General features: G+C 36.8%; 1 protein-coding gene across 50 annotated transcripts in view; it reads left to right on the plus strand.

The window, feature by feature from the left end:
* The window catches only part of LOC122518963 (Down syndrome cell adhesion molecule-like protein Dscam2), a 67,824-nt gene that overhangs the window by 12,487 nt on the left and 32,645 nt on the right, over positions 1–22,692 (plus strand). For 15 of the 50 annotated variants that reach the window (XM_043638103.1, XM_043638111.1, XM_043638117.1 and 12 more), the window contains exons 5-10: positions 1,603–1,764; positions 2,327–2,497; positions 7,299–7,448; positions 8,948–9,071; positions 9,716–9,837; positions 9,935–10,058. In XM_043638103.1, the coding sequence (XP_043494038.1) occupies positions 1,603–1,764; positions 2,327–2,497; positions 7,299–7,448; positions 8,948–9,071; positions 9,716–9,837; positions 9,935–10,058 (853 nt within the window). Of the gene's footprint in view, positions 1–163; positions 326–1,017; positions 1,189–1,602; positions 1,765–2,326; positions 2,498–4,171; positions 4,337–4,784; positions 4,947–7,298; positions 7,449–8,947; positions 9,072–9,713; positions 9,838–9,934; positions 10,059–12,391; positions 12,516–12,590; positions 12,715–15,008; positions 15,133–16,763; positions 16,888–19,221; positions 19,346–19,901; positions 20,026–20,359; positions 20,481–22,415; positions 22,540–22,692 lie in introns of all 50 variants that reach the window. The other 35 variants (XM_043638331.1, XM_043638373.1, XM_043638469.1 and 32 more) reach the window with 26 other exon arrangements.

Here is a 22,692-nt window from a genome sequence, read left to right on the forward strand (position 1 = left end):
TAATCGAAATATTTGTAGTATCTGAATCACTACACGATACGCCACTGTATACTATAGAATAGTAAGAAGCTTGTACTCATTCAACGAATGAATCAAGTTCCAGCGAGACGAAGTAGTCAATGGAATTTCGAGAGTTTTTCTAGCAGTCGTTTCTTTTCTTTAGTTGTGACTCAGTATTACGAGGCAGAGGTGGTATCGGAATATGTGATAAGGGGAAATGCAGCCATCTTGAAGTGCACCATACCAAGCTTCGTTGCTGAATTCGTCTCGGTTGAATCGTGGGTGGGAAGTGATGGCTCGACCTTCAGACCGTCCAATGATTATGGTACACATTTACAGCAACGAATCTGCATTCACACAAACGTACAATCGTACACATATATATACATCTACACATCTATACATTTACACATATAAAAAGACGAGCTTATCCTCGATTTTTCTCTTTTTGGTCCCTTATTCCTCGTCGAAAAATTTAATTTCCCTGAGTCCTCGACGCCCTTTTGGCATCGGCGCGTTCCATCATATCATGTCGCGTCATACGTCGTAGTTGAACGTGTACAAAGTAGCACGTGGTAAACGATTCGTTTCCGCTCGCGCGCCGACTCTCGGTGTCTCCTGATGGCGCACGGTGGTGGCAGTTGACACGTACGTTACGTTCGTATGTGTAAGTTGAGGGTTGATGAACTATACGATCATTCTCACGCTGTACAATTGTATCGTGGTATTAAAATTAACGAAATTTTTCATGCCTTTAACCTATTCTCTCTCACAAACTTGTTCTAGAAATTACGTTTTATTTCTTGTTTGGTCCTACTTTGTTTATTATATTATAGATATTTCATCGATTTATCCTGATTTAATTAGATTAATTTTACGCCAGCTTGGGTCATAAATAAAGTGACAACGATGTCTCAGCAAATCTGGATTAAATTAGACTAGAACGGAGCTTAATATTAGATTTGAATTTATTAATCATGATCAGGAATATTTGGTGTGTATGTGCTTTTCGTACAGTCGTTGCGCAGCCTTACCAACCGGAAATCCTGACAGAGTACGTAATAAGGGGTAACAGCGCGATTTTGAAATGCAGCATCCCGAGTTACATCGCTGAATTTGTTACCGTTGAGGCATGGATAAGAGAGGACGGAGAGGTCTACATTCCGGAGGATCCTGCTGTTGGGCAGGGTACTAGAGACGTGTCTCCTCTTTCATTTCCTCATCGACTGATCGATACATTCGCGCGAATTCGTTTCTTATATCTTCTTACAAAATTATCGAGTGTCTTGTGTTTTTATTTGTTTATAAATCAATTTATATCGTCTGACAATGTTTAATAATTACGTTTTTTTCTTCAAAAAATTTATTTACGTTATTGTTTAAAAAATATTATTCAATTGTTTCGAATTTGCAAAAAGATGTATCGATTGGTCTCGAAGAGAACCTGGCATTCGTTTGTGATTAATCCAAGCTAACCGAAAAATCAATGAAAAAATTTGTTTTTAACTAAAAACAGCACATTGTTTATTACATTATTTCGAACTATTGTTTTCTAATTTATCCGTTTGCCTAACAATGTCCTGGCAATGCCCGCGCGGGCAGTCGTTTCGCAGTTTTTTGTCACCGAGGCTGAGAACGAGTACGTGATCAGAGCAAACAGTGCGATCATGAAATGCAAAATACCGAGTTTCGTGTCGGAGTTCGTTCAGGTGGATCAGTGGATTGCCGATGATGGGACAGTGTACACGGCTGGAAAGGAGTACGGTAGGCGTCGTGGTCGATAGCCGCATAATTAACGATCACACACTCCGGGAATTGGACAATTTTCATCTTCCTTCTGCAATTCTCGTTCCTCTCTCTCCCTCCCTCTCTCTCTCTCTCTCTCTCTCTCTCTCTCTCTCTCCCTCTCTTTTTCTCTTTAATTTTACCTATCTATTATATCAATCTCGTTTACTTCTTGTCGAGTAATAGCGGCAACTACGTAGAAACCACAATTTCGTTTACCTATTATCTACGTGATTTATTTCATTACGAGCATTTAAACGATTGATTGTTTGTAGCTTGTTGTTTTTCCATGGAAAGAATAATTACATTATTCTTCTTCTTGTTATTATTTTTATTAATATCGTTTATAGTTTATATTTTTTGCCTAAATAATTTAATTGTTTAATAAGTTTCATGAATTTCATCATTGATTCTTTTAATAATACCTTTCTATCCCATTATCGAGATCAATCGGTTTTTACGCGTACCTATATCGTAATGATTCATCATCGTTTACATAACGATCTACCTATCTCTCTTTCTGGGAAACGGTGCGTTGCAGTGGTCCAGCAGTTCTACGAGACGAGAGTCATCGACGAGTTTGTCTTGCGCGGTAATACGGCAACCTTGAAGTGCCTCGTGCCCAGCTTTGTGGCGGATTTTGTAGACGTGATCGAGTGGCTTGCAGTTGAGGATGGCTCGACGTATACTTCTAGTAATCAAGACGAAAAGGGTATAGTTTTAAATCGTCGTACGATTTCGAGTGTGAAAATGAATATACGGCCGAGTTGCTTTAGTTGTATCCATTTTTATTTAAATAATGCTCTTGTAGATATATATAGGCATGCCTTGAAAACGATGTCCTTGAATTTTTCTTTAAAATCGAATAATAAAACGATAGGCAATACAAAATTTGCTATAAAAGAGTAGGTATGATACGATCGACGCTTCAGTTAGTAGCGGAATTAGAATGGAAAAATCTGTACGGCACTCGACACGGTACTTATATTAAATTACTATATTAAATTACTCCTCGTACTCATCCTTGGGTATTAAGTAACGCGGTTTTCCACTCGCGTGCGTGCGTGAGTGAACGTTTGCACGCAAAACCACTTTTTTTGTCTTCGAAGAGTGAAGAGAGTATTGTACACGATCGAGTACGATGATCGTGCTGGTATATATATAAAAAAAAAAAAGAAGAAGAGGATGGTCGATGAAGCGGAAAGCAGGAGTCCGAGGCAAAGTTTGCACCTGCCCTTTTCTCGATCGATTCTCGGTTTTACATGGATGGGTGGATGGAAACGCGCGTGCGGCTGGCAGTGGCCTCGTTCGGCTTGGGAACTTCGGATTAGGTTAAGTCAGACTAATCAGGCCGAGAGCAAATTAACGTACCGTATCTCTACGAAGAGACGAGACCAGCCTCGTCGGCTTTATATTCGCTTTTCGGTGAAGAGCGGATCGTTTCCGGGGCTATTTGCCGACGATAGAATTGAATTTTCCTACGGCGCTTTACCCACCTCTATTACTCTCTCTCTCTCTTTCTTTCTTTCTCTCTCTCTATCTATCTCATTTTCACTCTTTTTTACTCTTTTTTATCTAACTGTCTCTCATTCTCTCTTTCCAGGAGAAATTCTACTGGTTGCTCGTTCAAACAAGAACCCACTAAATTTAATCTTTGATGTGTCATCTGTTGGAAATGATTATGTACTAGTAATGTCGTTAGGGATCATTGAAGGTTTACTTTTAACAGATTTACTTTGATTTCCGTTCAACAAGAGAAATTACCTGTAGGAAAATTAGTGTCTATCACTTATAATTAGAGTAATACAATTTCTATAGAGTTTTGTTTTAGGTATTTCATTCAACGTAGTACTGATTTTTATAAATATAATTAATGTTTAATATATCGTATTATTTATGATACGTGAGACGAGAAAATTTTTTCGTAAAAGATGATTCGTTTAAGCTAGTCAACGTGTTAACAATTTCTCCGTAAACTTTTTGGTGGTCTCTTTGTAATCTTCTCCTGTGTCGAGAATATTGGTATTTCGTAAAAATCGATCGAACGAACGTGTCGAACGAAACGATGACCAGATGAAGTTTTGCACCGTTTAATTGACATTCCACTTTTGTTTGGTGAATCTGACGAAGATTCATAGATGCATCGTTGGGTTATCAAATTCACGAGTTGATCCCTGCTTGGTTCATTGAAATTTTAATCTGTGAGATCAAAGCAAGAGGTCGTGTTCCACTGACGATCTCTCTTTCTCTCTCTCTCTCTCTCTCTCTGTCTCTTTTTCCGACTTCTTTTTTTTTGAAACTACTCTTTCGGTCTCCCTTATTCTTGTATTCCATTTCTATCTCTCTTCTTTTCTTTTTATCCTTTTTCTCTCTCGCTTTATTACAGTGGTCGGGCAGTACTTTGAAGTTCAGGTTTACGACCAGTTCGCGATACGCGGCAACGCGGCCATTTTCAAATGTCAAGTTCCTTCCTTCGTAGCAGACCACGTGGATGTTGTAGGTTGGATCGACTCGAATGGCGGAAGTTACGTCGCCGACGACCAGTCATACGGTAGAGACATTCGCTCGAACGTATTACGCCAAACGTATATATCTATTATTTTACCCCTTTGTCGTAAGTTCAATACCTTGAACGAGGATAACAACGTGGAATATTAAATGAATAAAAACAGTGTCGTTAAACTCGTTCGCTCGGCTTACTACGTATCTTCTTTCTACTTTTCCTATTTCATAAAAATAGTCCGTTCGTAGATGCACGCGAGATATTATCTGCCGAAGATGCAGATCACTACGCAGGTTTAATGAAAAAATTAATGAACTAATTTAAGACAATCTAATGACGATCTTATAAGCAATAATATCGAATATTTATATTTCGAATGTGAGCAAAATAGAATTTGACGTACCAATCAATTGTACGTAACTGACGATCGATAGGATGCACTGTGTAGAAGATTTGCATCTTTATGGTAAAACCGGAAACCGATGTCTGGTTACAGTTGTCGGGCAGCGGTATGCAGTGAACGTGATGGACGAACACGTTCTACGGGGGAACGCTGCTATTATCAAGTGTCACATACCGAGCTTCGTCGCCGAATTCGTGGAAGTCGACTCTTGGATTGAAGACAATACTACTGACATTTATCCTAGACCCGATTATGGTACACGCACATTTAACAAGAAGAAATATAGACTCGCGTTTAAATTGTTAATTTATTGTCGTTTTGTCTTGTCCTTTGTATGCATCGTAAATCTCGTTGGTGACCTTTGAAAGTTCACCCTGATTTATATTTTATTCGAATCTCGACTTTTGAATTCGATCGTCGACTTTTCTTCTAGTCGTACGCTTCTTCTTATGCTGAATAAAATTGAATCTTTAAAAAAGAAATGAAACAAACAAGAACAAAAAAAGAAGTATAACTTCAAAAAGCTATCGAGGAAAAATTAGAATCCGGCGAAGAAATTAACGAGTAAATATCAAGATCACTCTCGAACACCGCCTAATTGACCATCCCAATTAAATTTATGTATCGGTAATGAATGATTTTCTGTCTCTCACTCTTAGCGTGAACATGAATTAACGTTGACGCGTCTTGTTAATTGTATAATAGCACGCGATTGGTCTGACATGCAAGATCGTTGTTGCTTCTTTTTCTTTTCGTTTAGAGAAAAGTAGAACTTACTTAAAGAACAGTAGAATATCTTCTGTGTTAGATCAATTCAGGAAGATAGAATTCTAATATACCAGGAAATTGGGTTTCAGCAAGGATCTTGAATGTATGCTCTTCTATTTTTTCTACGAGTGTACTTTCGTATTCTCACGATCGATCTAATTTTCGATTTTTTCTTATAATCTAATGTAATTTAAGAAAGCTTATGGAGAATTCTCGTTTTATTCGAACGCTCTTCTCTTATGAACGTTTCGAAACCGGGCGTATACTTACAAGCGTCTGTTTGAGAATTTCGTGTATTGCTGTCGAGTATATTGAATCTCTCTCGGAATAAATTCGTACGACGTTGACTGCCGCTGCTCGCGCTGTCCCAGACATCCTTCCCTTGTCCTTCAATCTTTTTTCCTGTTTTATTTGAAATCATTTTATTTCTTTCCTAGCGCCATTCCGAATTAACCCTTTTTTTACAAGTCTGTAGTCATTAATATGCTTCATAATGTTTGTAATTGCTTGAGTTTTTCTTTTCTTTTTTTTTTAATTGCATGACTTTGATTAATCCGTTCCGTATGTCCTGTTTTGCGACATATAAAATATCTTTACTACGTTCTTAACAGAATGTCAATCATCAGGACGGATGTTTTTACTCACATTATATATGTTTTTGACAAATATCAGATCTAATTTTTAACGATAACTAATGATCAGTTAGATCCATTTAAAAGTGTAAAGTAATTTTATAATTATTCGGAGTATTTGTTTTTTTTTATTTCGAAAATAAACCATTTCCTAAAATGTTCCAATGTTGCAAAGCATGATGTCGGAAATGTTAAAATAATTCCAACGATGGACCCTTTTCACTTAAACGTGTAGTTTTCGTGGTTTCAAATATTTGTTATGAAATTGCAATGTACTTTATAAATAAAATTATTTATAAATTGTATCGGAAAGACAATTTTTGCAAAAAACATAATAAATGTTTATTTTCATAAAAATAATATCAATTTGCATTTCAACATATTTTATTATGACATAGTAAGTCACATATATAGATTGCGTTTTCAAAGAATAATTAAGTATACATGAATTTGTTTAATTGATTACGATATTCGCATTGTTCACTTATTGATGGCAAATTTTAAACAATGTATCTAACAAATGTGTATATATTTATAAAATATATAATTTATATTAAATTTAACGTTTTCTTAAATGCAAAGGGTCGGAGGAAATAGCGCGTAGTAATAATAATACTTGAATGCAATAAATGTAATTGTGTTTTGTAGTTACTCGATAACAAACATCACATTTAATTAAGCGTCGAACGTACTCGCAGTATTTCCTCTTGTCGTTACATTAACGCGTTGGAACTCCCTAGCGGTGCGTCGGACGATTGAAGTAGGAAATAGAGACGAAATTTCTCGGCATTCAACGTTCGACTCACTTTGGAAGCAATTACTATAGTGTGGCATGCATACGATTGTATTCAATTAATCGTATTAGATACTTCGCGATAACGTTTAAATATCATGCACGTATTTTTCAAAGTGATTGAATTTGATCTTGTCTTGTCGAAAATTTGATCACAAATTCTTCTTATTTCTCGAATACGTACGTTATAATTTTTATATTAATTTTTAATATAAATTAAATAATTATTGTAATTGTTTATACTAAAAGATACATTATAAAATGAATCTTTTTAATTTTCGAACTTAATCCATTTCCATAATTATCGACATAGTTATTAACGGTCGAGAATCAATCATTTTGATTTGCATGATATTATGATAAGAATGAAGATAAGATTATTAATCTTTTTTTTGGGGGGGTTATTTCGAATAGATGGTAAATACTTGGTTTTGCCTTCTGGAGAATTACATATCAGAGATGTTGGACCAGAAGACGGATACAAGACTTATCAATGCCGTACGAAACACAGACTCACTGGAGAAACAAGATTATCTGCTACTAAGGGACGTCTCGTCATTACCGGTAAGTCGAAGCATAAAAATTTTCTATCTTTCACATTGAAAGTACGATTCTGATTGATTTTTTCTTTGTTAAGATTTTATTCTTCATTAATATTGTATTAAATTAAATTTAGAACGATGTTTGTCAAGTTGGAAATTCATTTTTTGCTTATTCATTTCCATATCTACGTAAATCAGAATCGTGTTTCCGAATTTGAATCCAGACGTTTCAATGATACAGTCAATCAATAATACTTTTTACATTAATTATACGTATCACATGGTCGAAGTAATAATTATATAACAATTTATTATAATTAGTATAGTAGCAAAATTCTATAGTGAAGTCATTAGAAATAATACTTCTTATAAACATAATGAAATATTCATTCGATTTGGGATAATGACAAATATTAGTATTTTTGTATGCATGGAAATACGTCTGGTTTCGAAATTTTTCTTAATAAGAAAATTAATTTTCCTAACCAATTCAAACATATTAAAATAAGAGTAAAATAAATGACTAATTTTTTATTAATTACTTGATCGATATATTTACAACACTTTTATTGGAAAATTAACTTTCTTATATCATGTAATTATTCGTCTGGCCTTTTTTGCCAATTAGCTCGATCATTTTTCAATAATTCATTATTTTCGTATAACAATTACTAATAAAAATGGTAGCAATTGGACATAATTTATATTACGAATGTAAGAAAGATTATATTTTTCATTTTGTTAAATCATAAGTAAATACAATTAATTTCATATTTTTTAAATGAATCCATTAAAGGATCGAGTTGATTGGTAAACCTGAATGCTGGGACAGGGTACCCCTGCGGGCACGCGCCACCGCCCGCCCAAAACTTGACTCTTGGCATGATCGGTTACGAAAGTTATATTTGAAGAAAAAACAAATAAAAGAAAAAAAAAAAGAAAATAATAATCGAAGCGCGAAATTCTCTTTCGTTTCTTAACGGCGTCTCGCGATCTCCGGGCTCTGACCTTCGCTCTCGCGTGGTAAGTTCTTTAGAAAATAATTTAACGTCTCTAATGAGGAATTACGGTTTTACTATTATTATTATCATTATGAAACTTTATGATGGACGCAACACTTAAGGAAGCTGCTATTTGTTTTTTTGTCTCTTTTATCTATTGTTTTTTATTAATTTTCTTGTTTTTCAATGTACGATGAAATATTTTTCATTCTTATCGAACAACGACTTCTTCAGCTTCGTTGAGTGTTTAATTGTCCCATTTTACAACATTAATGGAGAACAAAATGTATAACAGCGATCAGTGAGAACATATACACTGGTCGAAGTCCTCTATTTGTGCATCGAATTGATTTTTCAATGGATAATAAATAAAAAATATAATAATAGATATTAAATACGAAACGATTATTCAAATGAGTTAAAAAGGATTAGAATGTTCTAACGATCATAGAAAGTGGATAAAATAGGAAAGGGTTGCTGCTAATAAAGTATAAGGTTCTACGATCTTTTGGTTACGCAGAACCTGTGGGGAGTGTACGACCAAAGTTTCCGAGTATGGACAACATTAATGGACTTACAGCGAGTTCCAGTGACAATATACCGCTTCTGTGCCCTGCTCAAGGATTTCCGGTTCCATCTCATAGGTACGATATTTTCTATCGTATCGCGTCGATCTGTAAGCGTGTATAAGGATATAATGAAAGGAACGGAATCTTGATAAAGGGTTTAAAAACACAGAAGGAATATTTCTTTTTTCGAAGGCGAAAATTCAGTGGTGTCGAGAAGATAAGGAAACGACTGAGTAAAATCTTTTAAATAATATCTTTTATTATCCAAAGTATATCTAATCGAAACTGAAATAATTAAATTTCCATCATAGGTTAATAATAATGATTAACGGTAGCTGATATCTCCTTTCGCCTTGATGTTCTTATTTAGAACCATCAGAGAGAATAGGTCGTGGTATTTCACATACTCGACGTTCCATCTCTCTAAGGTCTTTTCCGTGTATTCTCAGAGACACCATCGGGAAATACCAAGTCGAAGATCGATAAACGCAGGAATGTGACATCTATCGATGTCAGATTAATACCACAATCGTTCAACTATCGACATTACGGTGACCTATTTCACTCGATCTTAGCATTCTACATTTTTTAATAACTTCAATCCAATCGCATTGCTCGACGTTGTCCCATTTTGTTGATACTTATTGTGATCCAAGGAGTAGCAAAGAAATATTAGAAAGATTATTGAAAATCTCTAAATGTAGGCCTGCTTTTTAGAGCCCGTGGGAAGCGTACGTCCCAAGATTCCTTCTACAGATGACATCCGTGGCTTCAGAACACTGGTTGACGGTTCGCAAGCCCTGTTGTGCCCAGCACAGGGGTTCCCCGTTCCTCTGCACAGGTAGAGAACAAACCTATGTTAGCGGTATGAATAGGACGATGTTAAAATATTAAATAGGTAATAACAAATCGATTTTAAAATAACGCGACACAATTAGAACCGGTTGGCAGTGTGAGGCCGAAGTTTCCAACGATCGACGACTCTAGGAGTTTCCGAACAACCATGGATGGCTCGGTCACTTTGTTGTGTCCCGCTCAGGGCTTTCCTGTCCCTCTGTACAAGTAAGTCGAGTTTTCAAATCGTTAGCGTATTTCGTTTGTTTTTCGTCTATCCATTTATCTACCTTTGCCTTTCTCTCTTTTTCCTTTCGAATGCAAGAAAAACAACGTTTATGGTTATTTTAACAAATAAAAGGAGATAAGTCATGGTTAGAAACTTTGGATTAGAAATACGAGTATTCTAATGTGCTTCAAGAGTTTCCGTCAGTAATTTGGTAGAGAATTAATAGTAATATTGGTAGAATTAGAATGTTGTTCACATACATATGGTTGCTGGAGATATTTGAGCTGTTTCATTTTAAAGTTCTACCAGGGTTTCCCTGTCCCTCAATGGTAAAGAAAAAAGCGCCGATAGATTCGGATTAATTTTGAATTTATCGGTTCTTTAGAACCGGTTGGCAGTGTAAGACCAAAGTTTCCTGCTATGTCAAACATAAACGGTTTCATGACGTACCAGGGTGGAAGTATGACCCTATTGTGTGCTGCTCAAGGATTTCCTGTTCCATCTCATAGGTACGATCATAGTAGATTTAAGCTCAACACTTTTGACTCGCCGAGAGATTATCTTTCTCGATTATTATAATCATTAGGATACACCTGTCCCGGTGTAGACAGGTATGTAGGATACACTTTCAACGGGAGTTTTGAATCTTTAGATTATTATCATCGTTATTAGTATTATTATTATGATGATTATTATTATTCAGAACCCGTTGGCAGTGTGAGACCAAAATTTCCAACGATAGACGACACTAGAGGATTTCGTACGATCAAAGACGGCTCGGTTACTCTAGCTTGTTCAGCCCAAGGGTTCCCTGTTCCCGTACACAAGTAAGTCGCGAATCGTTAAATAGTTTAGATCACCATCCAACGATTGTAATTATTCTCTTGTTATCTCTGTTGGTGGATACAAATAAGCAGAACCTGTAGCGAGTGCACGACCTAAGCTTTCGAGTACGATCAACCTGATTGGACTTTCAGCGAAGATGAACAATAGTCTTTCTCTTTTCTGTCCTGCTCAAGGATTTCCGGTTCCAACTTATAGGTACGATCGATATGAAAATTTTTGACTAATGATGATAATGGTTGTTGAAACGCTAATCGATTAGCAAAACGAATACAATGGCAAAGTGAAAGCACGAATGGCAAAGGAAATCATTTATATTGATCGATGCTAAAGAATTCATTCCGCGAACGGAATGACACACATTGCAAGAAGATAAATTTACACATATTTTCAGACAAAATAGAGCTCTTTCAATCGCTAGGTTCCCTGTCCTTGCATAGAAGGCATTTCCATGTTCCAATGGGAACGTTACTAACGTTCAACGTTCTAGTTTTCTCTCGTTCTAATTCACAGTGCCCGTGGGTAGTGTTCGTCCTAAATTTCCAACGATGGATAACTCGCGTGGATTTGTTGCAAAAAGTGGCCATCCTTTAACGTTGCTGTGTCCTGCTCAAGGATTTCCTATTCCATTGTATAGGTGGGATGAGGTCATTGTATATATCATAAGACTAGATATTAAAATTTGAGATTGAAGTTATTTGATCGCGAGGGCGAGTGACAGTTAGTGTTTGAAAAGAACTTTCGGGTGTGATAGTTTGATACGAAATTAATTGGATTGTGAAATAGATATACGATCAAGAGGATTAATTAAAAGAAAATTAATTACCCTGCCCCAGCGAAATAAAATGGTTTCATGTAACAGGGCTGAAAATAATTGTTGAACAAATGATATTTGAATTTTAATTAACGACGATCACACCCAAATAAAAGTTCTTTCTCACAGAACCAGTCGCCAGTACAAAGCCCAAATTCCCGATGACAGAGAATTCGCGTACCTATACGACGTATACAGTTTGTCGCAACGAATCGCTGGCTTTACCATGTCCGGCTCAAGCCTTTCCTGTTCCAGCCTTCAGGTATACAAAATATCTTCGATTTAATAACTGATATAGAATATTCCAAGCGCGTCCGAGTTAATGCACGGCTGCGATATCAAAGGAAGGGAGCAAAGGTGGATGACAAATTCGAGGTAGTAGGAATATTCGCATTCCTCTTTTTTTCTCTGGTTCGTGATAATTGGATTGAATCTTAAAATAAATAAATCAATTTCTCGAATTTCATAATAAATATGATAGATTCATAGATAATTTTATGGAATAACAAGAATTTAAACGGAAGAGAGTTATAAAGTTTTAAATAAAAATGGCATCACAAAAGGAACTTTATTATTATTTACAAGATGGTATTTAGATATTAATATACATTATTTCACTGGATGCAGTTTTCAATCACACTTTCGAATACTCGTGTTATTTCCAATATTTCGTAGAGCCTGTTGCAAGCACCCGTCCGAAATTCTCGTCGTTACACGATTCGCAGACTTTCAAAGTGTCCCTTGGTGGTGCGATGACGTTGCTGTGTCCTGCCCAAGGGTTTCCTGTTCCATTGCACAGGTAAAAAAAAGATCATCCACTTGGACATGTCTATTTGAAGTAGGAGGATACGAAGATTGTAACTTTTTTCATTAGAACCGGCATCCAGTACTCGTCCACAGTTGTCCGGATCGAGCGACCTTCAAAGGTTCAGCGTATCTTCCTTAAAAAGCGTTACACTTCTATGCCCTGCTCAAGGATACCCAGTTCCTTTATATAGGTAGGCAGATGAATACGTTATCCTTTAGGAGATTTATAGGAATGACAAATAGTTCGTTTTGAGGTAGACAAGTAAAAAAAATTTGACTTACAAATACAACAAAATGAAGTACTATTGTATTAGAATATCGGAGTTATCAAGTTTGATAGGGGTATCCCTATTCCAGCATGTTACTGAAGAATTTAAAAGAATCTGGTTAAATCGACTTTTTTAGAACCTGCTTCAAGTACAAAGCCTCGATTTCCATCTGTGAACGATGTAGGATTGCGTGTTACGAAAGACACAAGTTTTACATTGCTCTGCCCGGCTCAAGCATATCCAGTTGCCACATATAGGTAGGTCGATCGATTTGTCGATCGGTTTGCATTGACTGAGATCTTGTTACGCGTTTTTAACCCTGTCCCAGTAATCAGATAGTAGACTTTTTAATGATGTTTGTCATTCGACAGTGACGTAACCTTTACAATGAATCTAACATTTCAAACAATTCTTTTAATTTCCTTGTATCAACGAAAAATCTGATTTGGTTACGACATTTTTACTTTTGATTTAACAAAAGTAGTGGATAAATGCTTAACCTCTATTCTCAGACTAATTTGTAGAACCGGTTGGCTTTGCAAAGCCTAAGTTTCCTACGATCGATAAGAGTCGAACTTTCGAAAGTTTGGAAGCACGCAGCGTTCAACTTTTGTGTCCTGCACAGGCGTATCCTGTACCGGTGTCTAAGTAAGTCCTTCAATAGAGGAATTAGAGAATTTGAAGGTTTATTTCGAGCTTCGTTTTTTGCCGTGCTTGGTCCAAAGTGATTATCGCCGAGACAAAGTCAATTCTCAATTTCACGGTAGGTAAACTTATTGCAAGTACGTCATCCGTTTTTACGACGAACGCGACATGGATGATGACAACAAAGGCAACCCTTTGATTATTCTTGTTTTTTAAAAGGCCACAAGGGATACTCGATAAATCGTTAAATCGATACACCACTTTGTTTTCTTTCCTCTGATAAGTTCTCCTTCCTCCTTTTTTCCCCTGGATAATCGAAACAATTTATTTCTTGATTTAGTTTAAAATTAATTCGTTTAATCTTTTGTAGTTACTCGTGAGAATGAATTAGTTAGTTTATCGAGGGATATGTACCTGGACCCAGTGTTGAGAAAGTCAGACAGATTCAAATTCGTTTAAAAAATTTGAGTTCTTCGGAAAAAATATCTCTTTTCTATTCAGAACCGGTAACCAGTGTAAAGCCGAAATTCACAAATGCCGATATAAAGGTGGTCAAGCCAACGCCGAGCATGAGCAAAGTGTCGATGACTTGTCCAGCTCAAGGGTTCCCTGTTCCCATTACACGGTCAGTAATAATCGTTATCTCTCAAAGGATCTTCCGTCCTTCTATTCTCGATTAGAACCGACGTCGAGCGCGAAACCAAAATTACCGGCCAATCGGAAAGTCGAATTCGTCGAAATGAAATCAGACGGTGCGGTGAGCCTAGTGTGTCCTTTGCAAGGCTACCCTGTTCCAATTACGAGGTGAGACAATTACTCACCGTGGATTCTATCATACGCGTACTTATATCATGTTACATTGATCTCGTTAACCATGTCGAACGTATGTGTACTTTCGAGAGTATCATTTCAACGCTAGTTTCAATTTTCAAATCAATTTTTCCACGTATCTGTATCAAACTTTCTATCTATACGAGAATTAAATTTGATTTTATCCTCATAACTTTCATTTATATTATTTCTCTACACAATTTTCTCTTTCATTTCTTTTCGTTTTTTGTTTTAAATAAATTGCAAAATTAATTCCTTAACGAATCATTCGAACGACCATTTCGGTCTGAACCTATTCTCTTAGAGCCTGTCGGATTCAAGTCTCCGATATTCTCCAGCGATGTTACGTTGAGCGCTTATTCGAGACGCGAGGGTATTGGCGTGGTGCTAGCCTGTAACGCTCAGGGATTTCCTGTTCCAACTGCCAGGTAAACAGAATCTTTTTGCATCAGCAAACGCCTATCTCTTTTTTGAGAATCCAAAACGATCGTGGATTTCAGAGCCTGTAGGCGCGAGATCACCTAGGTTTACGTCGGATGATCTAAGCCGTACAATTGGAAGATATGAGGGACAACCCATCACAGTATTTTGTGCAGCTCAGGGAAGCCCTGTCCCTACTACTAGGTAAATTGAAAAGGTTAGATTCTTCTTACGGAATGATTAGGATTTGTTTTGATCGAGCAAATAACACTTTCTTACTTTCCCTTAAAATTGTTTCTCTTCCTTTCGATGATGTTTAGAACCAATTGGAAGCAAAGCACCTGCCTTTTCTGGAGAAGCCAAGATCTCTTTGCTATCACGACGAATCGGGACAGAAGTTAGCATCTCCTGCAATGCCCAAGGTTACCCTGTCCCCACGTTTAGGTACGAAAGTTCGATGATAATCTTGATCCTATAAATTGGCTTGTTACTTCGTCGAGTTAATTGCTCTTGGTCGCAAGAGAACCTCTCGGCTCTCTGTCCCTAGCCATTGTATCCGAGTAATCGAATTTCGATGCTGTTTAGAACCCGTCGGAAGCAAAGCACCTGCCTTTGCGGGGGATACTAAACTCTCCTTGCTGATACGAAGAGTGAACTTGGATATTGGTCTTCTCTGTAACGTTCAAGGCCATCCGCCTCCCAAGGCTAGGTATTAGACTCAGAGTTGAAAGATTTCTATTAAAATTGACAGTAACCCTTTGAATTCTAGATTTATTAGAATTATTTGATTATTAATTACAATGAATTTATAGATACTTATTCTATTGACGTGGATTGATTAATATAAATTTAAATATTTATATTTTTAAAGAACGTTACTTTTTTGAATCTCGATCCCGAAGGGTAAACGTCAATAAATAGAAAAAGACGAAAATGTTCTATTTTCGTAACAAAAACTGAGGAGAAGTCGTCCTTGTATGTAATAGATCTGAGGTAGGTCAGTTCTGTTTGCGAAGTTGAAGATAATACTCGCGTTTTGCTATAAGTAGTAGTGTAGAATATCTTTTCAACGAAGTCACTTAGAGATTTTAAACGTCGACAATTTTAAAGTACGCTGTTTTCTTTAGAACGCTTGAAGGTCATGAATTTGAAATGTAGGTCAAAGTACCAGCGGGGTACCCTGTTCAAGAAGAAAAAGAAGACAAAGAGAAAGAAAAAATGAGAGTAGGATTGACTTCGAAGAAATTTAGTCTATTTTTTCATTTTCTTTCCCAGAACCCATGGGAAGCAAAGCACCCGCATTTCTTGGAGGTGTAAAGTCCTTCTTTTTCTTCCACAAAATTAACACGGAAGTAAGCTTGCTGTGTAATGCCCAGGGCCACCCTGTTCCTGTGACCAGGTATTACATTACCTACTTTTGAAAGCTGTGCTTTAATTCCTTTGTAGGTCGCTCGTTTACAGACATAAAGGGAAATTTTTAGATTATTGATTGTCGTTTCTTCGCTTCTCGATTGAAATAATATTCTAATTACGTCCTATGTTCAATGAAGAGATCGATCGAAGAATCAAAACTTTCGTTTCTTTTTGCTTGTTTGTTAAATATCACGGCAGAACCAGTGACAACGAGGAAGCCGAAATTTTCGAGTGACTCTAAAATAGTAGGCTGGTATGATCGAGCTGCAGGTCAAGATCTCACCTTGTTATGTCCTGCCCAGGGGTTCCCAGTTCCAACTTATAGGTATATAACGAAGTTTAGAGAAGTAGACAGCGAGCATGCCTATGTTATTCTTGTCCGTGTTAGAGCCAGTTACTACGAGGAAGCCTAAGTTTTCGAGCGAGTCGAAGATCACTTCGTACGAACGTCTCATCGATCATGATACTACTCTACTTTGTCCCGCCCAGGGGTTCCCAGTACCAACTTATAGGTATATTATATTTACATAAATATATGTAGAAAATTCATAAATAAAGGATTGTTCGATCATGAAAATTTATAATACCTTGAGACGAATAGTAGGTACTTTCATATCACGTTGCGATTATTATTCGTTTCCTTCCAACTCTCACGATTATAGAGCCAGTGGCAACGAAGAAACCTAAGTTTTCGAGTGATGCTAAATTCGCTGGTTACGATCGAGTCGTTGATCAGGATCTCACTCTCTTCTGTCCTGCCCAGGGGTTCCCAGTTCCAACTTATAGGTATATAACATTTACGTAAATATGTGTAGATGATTAGAAAAAAAAAACGAAATCATTTGAACACAAGACATTAAGGTAATTTAAGGCGAGTAATACCTACTCTTTTTCGTGTCTTGATTATTATTCGCTCCTTGGCAAATATTACGATTGTAGAGCCTGTGATAACGAAGAAACTAAAGTTATCGAGCGACTTTAAGATGGCCTGGTATGATCGAATCGTTGATCAAGATCTCAAACTTTTCTGTCCTGTCAAGGGGTTCCCAGTTCCAATTTATAGATGTATTTTGTATTTATATAAATATATGTAGACTATTGGAAAGGAAAAAGAATTATTCAATTACAAGTAATACACACACACACACACACACATTCTCTCTCTCTTGCGTCCTGATTATTATTGGTTTCTTTGGCAAATCTCATGATTATAGAACCAGTGACAACGAAGAAACCAAAGTTATCGAGCGACTTTAAGATGGCCTGGTATGATCGAATCGTTGATCAAGATCTCACACTTTTCTGTCCTGTTAAGGGGTTCCCAGTTCCAATTTATAGGTATTTTATATTTATATAAATATATGTAGACTATTAGAAAGGAAAAAGAATTATTCAATTACAAGTAATACACACACACACACTCTCCCTTTCTCTTGCGTTCCGATTATTATTAGTTTCTTTGGCAAATCTCATGATTGTAGAACCAGTGGCAACGAAGAAACCAAAGTTTTCGAGCGACATTAAGTTGGCCTGGTATGATCGAATCGTTGGTCAAGATCTTACTCTCTTCTGTCCTGCCCAGGGGTTCCCAGTTCCAACTTATAGGTATATTACATTTACATAGCTACATGTAGACGATTAGAGATGACAAGAATCATTAAAAAATGAGAATTTAACGTAATTCGATATTAGTAAGTTGTTCTTTTGTATTCCAATGATTTTATCGTTCCTTTGGCAAATCTCACGATTGTAGAGCCAATGTCAACGAGGAAACCAAAGTTTTCGAGCGATGCTAAGAAGTCCTGGTACGATCGAGTCATTGGCCAAGATCTCACTCTCTTCTGTGCTGCCCAGGGGTTCCCAGTTCCAATTTATAGGTACTTTTATATTAAGTATCTAGAAAGAGAAGTCGACAAGAGACTTGTACGGCATTTTTTACGTTCGTATTTATTCGAAGAAAGAGCATGCTTTCTTCAATGTCTCTCAGTAGGTTTCTCTCTCTCTTCCTTTCTTTCTTTCTTTGTATGTTTGTTGTGTATGTATGTGAAAATCGTTAGAACCAGTCGGAAGCAAGGCGCCGGCGTTGACAGGCAATTTAAAAGGCGGATGGATGGAGAACAAAGCAAGTTCAAGCGTTGTCTTGACGTGTCCAGCACAAGGCTACCCCGTACCTTCCTTTAGGTAAACCTTTATTAATCTCTAAACGAAGTATCTTTCCACTCTAGTTTTCCATTTTACGTGGCTAATTAAGATAGTTTTAGGAAGTCCGATGTTAATTATTTTAGCATCTTTGTTGTCTCTTTTTAGACTTGAATTTCTCGCGTTAAGATATACTCTCCTGTTAATTTATCGTTACAGATACAAAAGTAAGAGTTTTAATTAGTCGGATTATTTTCAAGGTGTATGATTTTAATGTGCCCCTTTAACTCTTATGGGTTCCCTGTTCCAACCGATGGTTATTTTTATTGAAATTCACTTGGTTGACAATATTGTTACTTTTGTTTCCTTTTCTTGCGTTATTAGAACCAGTCGGAGGTAAGGCACCAGCACTGACGGGTGATATAAAAATGATAATGATATTGGAAAAAAAAACTGACGGTAGCGTTGTGCTAACGTGTCCTGCTCAGGGTTATCCTGTACCTTATTTTAGGTAAACGACTTTCTTTTTTATTTCTTTTCTACATACTTGGTATAATTGCGTGGATGTGTATAGTATAATTTCTTAGAATTTAATTTAAAAGAAGGATTTTTTGTGCATTGGGTCCCCTGTTCCAATCGGTATTCTTATAATTTACTAAAATTTTCTATCTATCTATTATTATTTTTTTTAAATTTATTTTTACGCTGTTAGAACCAGTTGGAAGTAAAGCACCAACGTTAACCGGCGGTGACGTAAAAGGCGTATGGATGGAAAAAGGGACGAATTCTAGCGTCGTACTGCAGTGTCCAGCACAGGCTTATCCTGTGCCATCATTTAGGTAATTTATATGTTGCGCTTATAGATCAAAGAACACACGCTCTCAATCGTATCATCTCTCTTGCAAGGGGTACTCTCTTCCGGTTTTTCGTTCCATTTTGAGAGTATATTAGGTTGCTCGATCTATCTCGTTATTTTATTAGAACCTGTCGGAGGCAAAGCACCAGCATTGACGGGCAACGTAGTTGGCGTTATGATGAACAACCGAGCAGACTCGTCAGTCGTGTTGTTTTGTCCAGCTCAGGGTTATCCCGTACCTATGTATAGGTAAATCATTAATATCCAAGAAATAATTGCTTTTAATTAAATATTATTTGTTACTCGAAAATATTCACTTACGAACGATTAAAAATATATATTATTTTATTTTTATTACACACCATTGAGTCGCGCTTACACTCGACCAAGTTTATGGGCGTTTTAAAATTAAATTATATAACACACAATAATACAAATTATATAAATAAATTTATAAAAATTAAATTAAATAACAAGTAATGTTAGCGCTGATTGCATGCCAATTTGTATCCGTTAGAACCAGTAGGAACCAAAGCACCGACTTTCACGAGTGAGTTAAGAGGCGGATGGTTAAAGAAGAGAGCTAACTCGAATACAGTGCTCGCGTGCCCTGCTCAGGGTCATCCTGTACCAATGTTTAGGTAAATGTTTTTTAACAAAACAACATATATGCTTAAAAGTTGTCCATATCTCGCGCACGTGCTTCCGTATTAACAAAAAGTTAACGTATTAATTAAAAGTAACAAAAACAATAAAAGAAAAAGAGAAAAAAATACAAACGTCAAAGCGTATTTATCATCGTTAGAACCAATTGGAACGAAAGCTCCTGCGTTAACGGGTGACTTGAAAGGCGGATGGAAGGACAAAAGGGCGAATTCCAGCATCGTCTTGACGTGCCCTGCTCAGGGATATCCTGTGCCAAGTTTTAGGTAAATGCCTTCTTTTTTTTTTATTTTTTTTTTATTTTATCTATTTTATTATTTTTTTTTGTTTTCTATTACTATTTTCTTTCGTCGACGACCGTACCCAAAAGTTTCTTTTTGAATTTCCACCATTAGACCCGGTCGGATTCAAAGCCCCGTCATTGATCGATGACTCCAAACGTGATTGGAAGGAACACAGTACGATGTCGAGTATTATACTATTTTGTCCTGCCCAAGGTTATCCTGTCCCAAGTTTTAGGTAATACTTGGCTACGTAACTCGTTAATGAATTTCTCGATAAAAATCGTTTCATAATCGCGAATAATCTCTGTATCGTTAGAACCCGTTGGAAGTAAAGCACCGTCGATATTGGGTGAAAAAGGAAGTTTAATGGAAAGAAGGACTTCGATGGATATCGTGATTCCTTGCCAAGGGCAGGCTTACCCTGTTCCAACTTTCAGGTAAAGTTTGCGAAGTCAGAAAACCAAATTAATGAAAGAGAATTGATTTTTGAGATTTGCACATGACACATATTTAAGGCATATTGGGCTAGGAACCGTTATTTCGTTTCTAAAGATATTCCCTTTTATATTTACGACGGAAGTGATTCGATCGTACCTTTTAGTATTATCATACGATCGTTGAAAAGCGTCTTTTTGGGTTGTAAGAACCTGTGGGCAGTAAAGCGCCTTCGATTACGGGCGATGCCAAACGATGGCTGCAGGCGAGGTCATTGGCTGGAATGGTGATGCAGTGCCAAGCTCAGGGACACCCAGTGCCAGCATTCAGGTAGATAGAGTATCTTTTTATTGATTGTGTTCTTATTTCCATACGGGATAATTACACATTACTTCGTTTCATTGTATCAATGAATGCATATTCTTTTTTCTTTTCTTTTTTGTCTTCTTCTTTTTTGTTCAATGAGGTGTCTCGTAATCCTTGATGTTCTTATAACGGATGCCTGTCGAATCTCATTCTCGGATTAAATCGTTCTCCTTGTTGTTATTTTTACGCCATCAGAGCCAGTGGGAGCGAAGGCGCCAAAATTCTCAAGCGATGATCGCGTGCATTCATTTATACGTGCCAAAGGAAGTACGTCGACTTTGTTTTGCCCGGCTCAAGGTTTCCCAGTTCCATCGTTCAGGTATAGATCTATAGGAATAGCCGTTGCCATGATTTTTGCTGGTATTCTTTCGCAGAACCGGTAGGCTCGAAGGCTCCTGCGTTTCAAAGCGAGGCTAAGAGTGTTACTTACGTTAAACATGCGAAATCTTCTGTAGCGTTAACGTGTTCAGCTCAAGCTTCTCCACCTCCTACTTACAGGTAACGTAATAATCGAATTATATAGTATAAAAAAAAGTTGAATCAGAATGTATGATGATAAAACGATGAAGAATTTACTGAGTGAAAGGATGATGAAAAATCGATAATCCTATATCATTAATGAAGTGCAAACATTATGAAATTAATTAGGAAATTATCGAATATTAGGCGAAAATGATGAAACTGGTGGTGCGTTTCCCTGTAGGGGTATTTAAGCTTGTTACGGTTGTCTTTATCGTCATCACGATAATACAATAACTGTTTCGTTTAAACACGGAGAACCTGCTGGTCGTGTGTCACCGAAGTTTCCAAAATCAGCAAAATCAAATTCTTTCGAAGTGACGATGGGCATCGAGTTGAGTTTGCTCTGCGACGTACAGGCCTTCCCTGCTCCCGCATTTAGGTCAGTTCATTCAATTTATATACTTTCCGCAGACGACATTGTGTGTACGCTGCTGCTCGTTTTAATTATGGGCAGCTTTAAATTGAGTTTAAAGCATGAAAATTTACGACGTGGCTTATTTCCCTTCATTTTCAGTTTAATTCGACTTACACAAACTTCGTTTAGCTTAAAAAGAACGTTGAAATAAAACTATTTTAATCATTCGTTTCACTTGTATTTCTTTTGTATGTAATTTTGAAATTTTAATTTTCACATCGATTTATATTATTGAAGTTATACTTCTTTTAATTTTTATTTTTTTTAACACGGTGATCATTTCATAGAGCCAGTTAACGGTGCCAAGCCTAGAGTCGCATCAACGTCGAAATACGATGTACTTGCTAGTTACATCGGAGCACCCGTTACAATGTTGTGTCCCGCCCAAGGACACCCTCTACCAGCTTTCAGGTACTAACGTAAACAACATACGTGAATTCTACTTCTATTTCTTGTATACGTGTCATATCGTACGCAAGGAACTTTAATATCATATTAATGAATTCTATCGAACGTTAGACCTATGGGAGTTCCATCATAATGATGATCTAATCATATTTGATTATATTCGTTTATTAAATGATAAATTGATTGATCGAGCAATTTAATTGAAGAACCGCGTTAATTTATTTAGAACCGGTGAATCGTGCTGCACCAAAAGTACCACCAACGGCTAAAATAACGGTCCTTGCGCTTCCGGTAGAAAAAGCTTTGGCGATGTTATGTCAGGCGCAAGCAAATCCACTTCCAGTCTTCAGGTACGCTCTAATGCAAGTAGGTTGACTAAATATAGGACGTCGTGCGGTCGAAATTTTGGCTTGGAGTTTGGGCTTTAAGAAAAAGCATGGAAGGAGAGAGAGGTTGCGTAGAAATGTTTCACTGAAATCTATTTCGAAGAAATGTATTACTTG

Source organism: Polistes fuscatus, unplaced genomic scaffold (assembly GCF_010416935.1).
Source record: "Polistes fuscatus isolate 324 unplaced genomic scaffold, CU_Pfus_HIC Scaffold1, whole genome shotgun sequence".
Lineage (NCBI taxonomy): Eukaryota > Metazoa > Arthropoda > Insecta > Hymenoptera > Vespidae > Polistes > Polistes fuscatus.